Below are 9791 nucleotides of genomic sequence, written 5' to 3'. Positions count from 1 at the left end.
TTTTTGACGTGACAACGTCTTATAATTCGATGGAGCCGGCTGCACGCACGAAAAAACATAACTCATGCGGCGTTACCTCGCTCTGAGGCGTTCCATTTAAGGCTTGAAGTGCAAGCGAGAGCGCGGAACGAGCGACGAAGAGTCACAATCGGCCTCCGCGTTCGGCAGCGTTCAACATCTGTCTCTCTCCAGCTTATATTTTACAACTATATCCGATATCCGGATACATCTACGTATGGGTACAGAGATGTTTTGACTAAAATGAGTAAATGTGACTCGAATATCGGAAACTTCTAATGTTCCATTTCCCCAAGAAACCCTAAAACTATGAAACATCAATTTAATCGCTTCCCATCACATTATTTAGAAATATTCTTCTTTTCCTCCCGATGTATAATTTCTGTCTTGGTTGAGTATGCAATTAAATATCTATTTCCGTTGTGAAACAATTTCGTAAATTTAAAGCTTTTTGAGCTCGCATATTCGGGTAGCGTTAAATTTTACGATGACATCAAATGTATCATGTGAGCCATGGCATCTGTTCCACTAAAAACCTGTAGGTACTTGAAACATTTCCATTTCATGTACTTTTCATTTTCTTTCTCTCTCCTTTTTTGCTTTCGGTTTGCGTAAACGATGTCTACTAGTCGACATATAAGATACAACGTGCAGTGTAAAAAATTAATAAACCATGCCTGAGTTCTCGGAAAACGTCCCAAAGCGCTATGCAAAATGATCTCTCAACTTCTCAACGTTTTTGCGTTTTCGCTATTTTTTTTTTAAGCGATTTATACTTCACCTAAAGTCTATGATCTATTTTTGCATTTTCATGTTGTGAAGTTGTAAAGAACAACAGTATCTATCAGTACTATTACATTTATTCATATATGAACATTTCAGTTTAACTTATTTACGTATCAATACGTATATGTAAGCGGTAGCGGAAAATACCCACTAGATGGCGATATATACATTGCTTGGATATTGACATTTAATCCAGTTCAAATGTTTACGTATATCTGAAATAATATGGATAAATATTAAGAGATCATTCAGAATAAAATATAAAAAGAGTAAAGCAAGTCATGAGGGTCAAAAGGTTACAAATTGCTTGGTTAAAGTAGTAAGCCACATTTACATTACCTTACTAAAACTTGAATGAATGAATTGCTTTATTAACTACATAGTTGTGGACTTACCAGTACTGGTAATTGTTTAAATGTTTTAAATACGAATATTAAGAAAATCATTATTATTAACCAATTTTGAGATTTCTAGGGTGTACCTACGCAAAAAAGATACACAGACCCCACTTATAATTTATATTCATCGTCCCACACAACCATTTGTTATATATTGTTAATTATATTGCGTGGAAAGAATGTTTCTTTTTTTTATTTGTGCCACGTAATCTCTGAAAATAGCGAACTAGAAGCATCATGATGAATTCCTTCATCACTGAAAGGCTTTTATCTTTAGAATTAGCATAAAGCTACAATTTACGGAAAAGTTGCTGAGTAATGATGATATATACGGAAACAAAACTGTATTGAAAAAAACAGCCTTTGTATACGGATTCGGTGCGTACGATAGGGAAATTGTTAATAGATAGAAAAGGTAAAAATGTAACAATAAATGCGAATTGTGTAACAATTTATTTGGTGAAAAATACCAATCTATCGTATTGCCATACAAAATCTCTTTTTATTTTATGGTTTCTCTTATTATGTTGCAATTAATAGAATGTTATAATGGGATATTATGCCGATTTCAAAAACTGTACCCTAGTGGCAAGTTGAAGAGCAAACATAAAGGCATTATCTGCTTCTCAAAGGTGTACATTATCTTTTTAAAAATACGACATTCTGTACAAGGTCTCTTCAAAAAGTAACGCGAATTTTGTGTTTTTCAAAAATTATTTATTTATTCATGAATATCTATTTTATACCCTTCAAAGTAATCCTCATCAGGTATTATACACTTGTGCTAAGTTTTTTTTCAATACTTGGAGCACTTCAAAAAATCATTTTTTGTGATCTTGTTCAGCTCCTGCTTCGATGCCGTCTTAATCTCCTCAATCGTAACGTAACGTCGTCCTTACATGGACCTGTTCAGTTTCGGGAACAAGAAAAAGTCACAGTGGGTCAGATGTGTGAGCAGGGGCGTTATCATGGTGCAAAGTCACAGTTTCCTCAAATCCGGGCGTTCCTGACGGATTGCTTCGCGCAAATTGCGCATAACTTGCAGGTAATATTCCTTCTTGCCCGTTCTACCCCGTGACAAGAGATCATGATGTACCAATTCCCTGCATTCGAAGAAAACTGTACTTCAGCAAAACCTTCACATTTGACTTAACGCTCTTTTTTCGGTTTTGGCTCGTGCGGCGGCTTCTATTGGGATAATTAAGCTTTGGTTTCCACGTTATAACCATAAACCCACGATTCGTCACCAGTTAGTTAGCAATATATTAATGCTATGCTATTTTTCGTCGAAACTGAGCAATTCTGGTACTCATTTCGCGGCGACCCGTCTCATGAGCATCGCAAAGGTCTTTTTCGCTTTTTATCATCATCAGGACATCAAGTCCTTCCTCTTTAATGATGGACCTGTTCGAATTTTTAACTATTTTAAGTAAACTAAATTTCTCTTCGTTCGAAACCACCGGAAAACTCGTTGTAAATATTAGCTGACAAAGAAGAAAAAGCTTCCCCAACAACTGATTTATACCTAGCGGCTAACATCATGATACCTTGCAAAGAAGAGCATATATCAAATAATATCACTAACTGCATAGGAAGCGCCTCGAACTTAGACAAGTGATCAGGCAGATACAGCAGAATCAATTTTTCAGTATTTTTACTTGTAATATTCTTTTTGACTAAAAAGTTTGATATTAAATTCAAACGTTCTGCAATCATTTCGAGTTAATCTCGTAAAAAGTTTATCTTAAACGCTTAAAAATTCTTTTCTAAAAAACATGTTTATATCAAAGCTTGCTGCATTGGATTCACAGTTATCAATTTTTGCCGGAAGTCTTTGTTTTCGGTCTGAAAATCCTGTTCTGGATTAATTTTAACTTTTCTTGCAAAAATTTTGGCACTTCCTATTAAGTTTAGAATTACATTGTCCTGTTTCTGTATTGAAATTAGGGATTCTCTTGTTCTATTAATAATGTTTATTGCGTTACAATGTTTAAGTCTTCCTTTCCTCTTTCTGCCTGTTTTACAAGGCGCTTATGGTAACCGTCTTATTTTAGGGTATTTAGCTTGAAATATTGACTAGAAGTCTGATTTCTTGATAATTCTGTAAGACTAATCTTTACTACCTACGAGAGTTCAATGAATACCGAATTAAGGACCGATATTATTTTTATGGTTTCAATGCTTTTGACGTGACAACGTCTTATAATTCGATGGAGCCGGCTGCACGCACGAAAAAACATAACTCATGCGGCGTTACCTCGCTCTGAGGCGTTCCATTTAAGGCTTGAAGTGCAAGCGAGAGCGCGGAACGAGCGACGAAGAGTCACAATCGGCCTCCGCGTTCGGCAGCGTTCAACATCTGTCTCTCTCCTACTTGAGTGAGCGATGCGTCCGCATGGACAGCTGCTATACAATAATACATTTCCATTTACCGCCTTCTCTATATCCATACAAAATATCTATCAAACAAATAAAATCAAAATTTTCTTTTGAAAAATGAAACCATTCCATCAGTATTTTCTTAGGACGTTGTCACGTTCAACTATCGTCAGTAAATCGACTTTACAGACAACCGATTTTTTTATAATCTTATTAGTTTTCAAGTTTCTCAAGCAGTTTTACCTACAGGCGTTATTACATGAAATTATGAAATAAGTCTATTTTAAACAATTTTCCTAATTAATAACACAAGAACATCCCTCGGCATCCCCTTTTAGCTAGGACTCTGCTCGTGAGGTAAGTGGTCTCTTGACATTGTCAATTTATCCCACTATCTCCTGCGTGATTTTGTCTGCCGCTTGTATCCGTCCGCACTGTCGTTAATAAACCTCATTTGTAATTTATTTCACAGCACGTTAAGCCATTTTTAGTCAATTTGTGAATGGTTAACGAAGCGGACGGCTGTCAACGAGACTCCAGCAACTTGACAATCTCACGAAATCGCAATAAATTTCACTTAAATTTGTGAGGCGTCTTGGAACGGGCGCAGCATCATTTAACCTGAATTACAATTTCTCGTGAACTGTTGCAGTGGAATTTCAACCGCTGGAAAAGTCAAGGCGTTGGTTAATAGACGCTTCTCTCGATGACCTCGTCGATATTTCTGTTAGAAACTTAAAATATTTTTCGGCGATACCATCCAATGTTAATTAAGAAATCCAGTCAAGCGATCTGAATATCTGTTCCCATTTAATTAACATAGTACCCTTACCAAACCACAAGCGCAAACAATATTTACATCTTCCAAGAATAGGCTCTTAATTTTGCTTTCTTAGCCTTTGTTTCATTTTCGTAAAATAAACCGAGGAAAATTGAAAAGCTGCTTTCCTTCGGTAATAACTAAACGTAAATTTAGATTATCCGATTTTTTTAATACAATTACAGGGTAATTTAAATTGCATTTTCTCCTCAATCCGGTACAGAAAGAATGTTAAAATTATAATTACTTTAAAAATTGGAAATTCACATGACAATTCTTAAACTTAATCCAAAAGCGGGTGGATCCGATAAGCATTATGAAAATGGAAGAGTCACTGCGCAATTGGGAAATGCGCATCAGGTTTTTGAAGTCCATCTCGAATTGGATGCGCACCGTCTTACTGCGCAGCGACTTGCCGAACAATTTGGTGACTCTAAGTTTCTGCATTTTCCTTGGACACCTTTTAAAAATAGAGAGGTTACCAAAAAATTGCCTGACCATTTTTAATGTTATTATGTACAATTATAGTATTTAGCTTGATTAGTTTCATTAATATATTTCATGTAATAGACTGTTGTAACTGTAGTAAAAGTTTTAAAAAACATTGGACCTGTGAAACTTCGAGAACACTGTTTAACGTTTCCTTAACCTTAATTACCCTTTAGGTACTAGATAGTACTATCAGAATGTTATTAAGAAATAGAATTAAAGGTGTTGTTTTTAATAAATTTTGTAAAATGATTTTACTGGTATAATAGGAAATAGGAGCTGTTGTATTGAATTGGTTTCTTTTCTTGTTACAGTTTAATTTTGTTGGAAAACTTCTTGGTCCAAAAGGAAATTCGCTTAAAAGACTACAGGAAGATACAATGTGCAAAATGGCTGTCTTGGGAAGAGGATCCATGCGGGATCGAATAAAGGTATGTGTTTTCTTTTTTTGTTTTGTTGTTTTAAAGGTAGGTTATGAAAAATTAGAAGAAGGCGCTGATTTTCAGGATAGAAGATCCAATAGAAATATAAAACAAAAGATAACGTAGGGTCGAGTCGCCTTTAACAAAAGGAAGACCCTTCTGCGCCCGCGAACGGTTAATTTAGAAATTCTAGAAAAATTATTTGAAACGTGGAGGATGGGTGTGGCAGAAAAGTATAGATTAGAAGCGTTCAAAATGTGGTGTTACAGGCGAATAATGAAGGTACCGTGGATAGAGAAGGTTAGAAATGAGGAAGTATTAGAAATAGTCGGACGACAGAGGGCGCTATGGCAGTCAATGCGAAATAAGCGAGATAGGTTGGTTGGAGTAGATAAGCAATGATAGTTCTAAGGGAAAATCCCATGTATTTTCTTATGAATGTTCATTTTCTGACTTTTTTACCGTTTTACTTCCTCCACGCCTACTCCGACGTCACTGCCGTCACCCATCTTTGATACCTGTTATCATCAGCCATCTTTGACAGCTGTCATCGTCAGACATCTTTGATAGCTGTTAAAGATGACTGACGGCCGACATGGAAGTGGGTAAAACGGTAAAAAAAGTCGTAAAATGATTTTTCTTAAGAAAATACATTTTATTTTGCGCTAGAACTGTCATTGCTTATCTGCTTAAGGATCAGAGATGTTTTGGGGATAGGAAAGAACGAAAGCGCATGTCTTACCAGTCTAAGGACTGACGACCGTAGTTATAGCTACCAACCGCCACTGGATGCAGGATTGTTTTATTAAGCAGCATTACTGACGATGAATTTAAGTATGCATTGTAATCATCATTAATCAAAACAAAAGCGGCGGACTGATAAACCATGGAAGCATGTTAAATCTAAGAATGCGTTTTATGTTTACGTCATTGTTACTCCCGTCTGTCTGCACCGAGACTAAGTAGATTGTTAATTGTTTGTAGAAGGAATTATTAAGCTTCGGCTTAATGAAATTAATGAAGAGGAAAATTCCATTCAAGAATCGCTTCTTGTTCTTGATGGAATACCGTGGATTTTACAGGAAAGCTGGCAGTAAAGTGATCCGGCATTTAATGCACGGTATTATGCCGGCGTCTTAGCGAGATTAGGAGATTAAAGTGTTTATTTCGAAAAATTACGTAAAATATGGACTTATTAACTTGAATAGGAGGAGCACAATTGCCTCACGTGTAAAGGTATGTGATGATAAGGGGATGAGGGAGTTCTAATAAACGTTATCCACTTCAAGTTTAGGTACTCCTATTGTTTTACCCAAGAGTCCCTCTTCCTTGCCGCGGATGGGTGGAATCCCGAGATAAAAATGTTCAGTCTCTCAGAGTCTCTGAAAGCGAGACTCGAGTCTCCGTCTCTCATCGAGTCTCTCTGGTGTCGCTGAGAGAGACTGTCAAAAAAACTGAACGAGAGACTCGAGTCGCTCATAGAGAGATCCTCATTTCGTATCCAGTCTCTGAACGAGAGACTCGAATCTCTGAACGAGAGGCTCGAATCTCTCAATATAAGTGGTGTCTCGATAGACATGGTTAAAATTTTCGAAGAAAAAAAATTTCAACATATTTCAGAGATCCCAATCTTTCTATGAGAGACTCCAGTCTCTCAGTTTTTCAGTTTTATTCATTCAGTCTTTTTGTAAGAGACTCGAATCTCTGAATTAACAATTTTATCGTTCGAGTCTCTCATACAGAGACTGTGAGAGATCCATAAAAAACACCTAGACACTAACTGAGAGACTGTGAAAGACTGTGGGAGACGCTCTCAGAGACGCTGAAAGACTCTGAGAGACTGGAGAGAGACTGAGAATATATTTTTCTAGGGCCTCTAACAAACCATTCAAGTCTCACAAGGTGTCCTACTATCTAATCTCTCCTATCCCTTATTAATTTTTATAGCACTCACTGTTTTCCTACCTTTTCCAATATCTCCCCATTTCTATCCGCGATATCGTTATTGTCGCATTCTCTGGCAATGCTCCTAAACCTAATAAAATAATCTCCCGTGTTCCCCTATTCCTTTTAAATCGAAATTCGTCTTAAATATACATATTGTCTTTCTACCCTCTATGGTTACCTATATTCGTTTTTATTTTTCGATCGTCTATTGCTACATCCACAGGATCGTGATGGTTTGAGAGGCTTTATGAAATAATGCAAAGCGTTCAAATTCACCTTTGTGTCACAACAAACAACGGTAAAGCCCATTCAATTTGGCACGGGGCAATTCTGGCCCGTTATTAAACGTCTGAAAATTGCGTAGTTAAAAACGGAAAACTGTTACCGACGCAAATTTACGACTTTGATCTTCCGCTATGGTTTGCCTTTTACGCGCCTTTTATTGTTAATCAATGAGAACGACAAAATATTATTATAGCTCGCAGCTTTTGTAGCCAAAATGTCCCTTTTTAATTTAACGACCGCATAAATCGGGTGTTGTTCCGAAATTTAATAATCCGTTGGAATCCAGCAACTAATTTTTTAATTTTTATCTGTCCTCGCAGTCAAAACAAAGTTTATATTCTTGGTATCGGAATACTGTTAAAAATCGCTATTGTCGTGTTTGGATTAGATAACTTAATCGTGCACCGAGGGTTCCGTACGAACTTAAGGGTATCCTAGGTCGCGCCTAACCTTAGGATCGGAGCTGGGAGTTATAAGTAGTCCAGTCAAATGGGGGAAATGGCTGAAGAATACGTTATAATGAAGAAAATGATTGAAACACGGGTCATTGACATTGCTTCCTACAGATAAGGTTTTACGGTCCAATTTAACAATTTAATATTAAAAAAAGATTACATTGTTTCCGATTTTTTGTACTAAAATTTATATGTCCACGGAGCATTTAGTTTTCCACATAATTTTTAGAAATACCAGAACGGAACACTTTTTGGGGATAATCCAAACATATTATCGCTTATAACGACATGTAGGTACTTTAATAATTTACATCGAAGAATACTAATTAAACAATAAATTAATTGCCTAAAACCTCATTTCGTTGTAATAAAATGGTGTAATAAGAAGAATTAATAAAATGACTGTAAAAAATGAGGAACACGAATATGTAAATGACAATTTAAATCCGCAAAAACAATTGCAAATTCTGTTATCTCGCGAAAAATGGGAGATATGGAAAAAAGTTTCAATAAGTTCTTCACAGTGCCATTTTGCAAAAAAGTATTGATGACTTTTTTTCATATCTCTTATAGTACAAAAGTTTTGCTCGCCCAATGGCAAAGGGGCCCCAACAATTACTTACAGAACAATGTCTCAAGAACTGGTTATAGTAGACCCGGACCATCCTACCATCAGAAACTAATAAATCTAGATACCACCCATGACCCTCTATATTTACCTGAAACCCAAGACAGCTTCAGGGACCGGTGCTGTTTAGGGCCCCGATCGGGACCATAAAACAGAACGGTGCTCGGATACTAGGGCAGAAATTTATTTTAGAATGGATCTCATTTTTTACAGTCATTTTATTAATTCTTATTATTACATCATTTTATTCCAACGAAATGAGGTTTTAGGCAATTAATTTATTGTTTAATTAGTATTCTTCGATGTAAATTATTAAAGTACCTACATGTCGTTATAAGCGATAATATGTTCGGATTATCCCCAAAAAGTGTTCCGTTCTGGTATTTCTAAAAATTATGTGAAAAGCCAATGCTCCGTGGACATATAAATTTTAGTACAAAAAATCGGAAACAATGTAATCTTTTCTTAGTATTAAATTGTTAAATTGGACCGTAAAACCTTATCTGTAGGAAGCAATGTCTACGTATAGTCTACAGTTTTAAACGTAAAAGTTTAACAGATGAAAAGATATATGTAGCCAGTTTCCGGTATTTTGTCCGCAACGGCAGTCCGTAGGCGAGTTCCAATGCATTAAATTTCCAGTTTTATTGCACCAAGTACAATTGTGGATATATAAAAATTACTTCGCCGTTTCGCACGTGTTTCTATAAAATTGAAGTTGGGACTTTCTATGGTTCGGAATGTTGACAAAAGTGTTATTGAAATAAACTGAGAGAAAATTGGAAAAACTAACATTCAATAATAATGATCTACTACAGTGACACATATGAAAATTATTCTGACACGTTATCAATTTTCGAATATGTTCATTATTTTATAAGGAAACATGCAAAAGTTAATGTAGAAAACGTTTTTAAACACATTGGCATAACCTTTTAGACAATTTTATTTACTTTTTTGACGTGACAACGTCTTATAATTCGATGGAGCCCGGCTGCACACACGAAAAAACATGACTCATGCGGCGTTACCTCGCTCTGAGGCGTTCCATTTAAGGCTTGAAGTGCAAGCGAGAGCGCGGAACGAGCGACAAAGAGGCACAATCGGCCTCCGCGTTCGGCAGCGTTCGACATCTGTCTCTCTCCTACTTGAGTGAGCGATGCG

The 9791-nt window shown here is 36.3% G+C and overlaps 1 protein-coding gene across 1 annotated transcript in view; it reads left to right on the top strand.

Annotated features, from left to right (window-relative positions):
• The window catches only part of LOC108738768 (KH domain-containing, RNA-binding, signal transduction-associated protein 2-like), a 140566-nt gene that overhangs the window by 70932 nt on the left and 59843 nt on the right, over positions 1-9791 (top strand). Inside the window, exon 3 of the mRNA XM_025979153.1 lies at positions 5205-5321. Coding sequence (XP_025834938.1) covers positions 5205-5321 — 117 coding nt within the window. The remainder of the gene's footprint in view (positions 1-5204; positions 5322-9791) is intronic.

Source organism: Agrilus planipennis, unplaced genomic scaffold, assembly GCF_000699045.2.
Source record: "Agrilus planipennis isolate EAB-ADULT unplaced genomic scaffold, Apla_2.0 scaffold221, whole genome shotgun sequence".
NCBI lineage: Eukaryota > Metazoa > Arthropoda > Insecta > Coleoptera > Buprestidae > Agrilus > Agrilus planipennis.
Note: the sequence above shows the minus strand (reverse complement) of the source record. Positions and strands in the feature narration are given on the sequence as shown.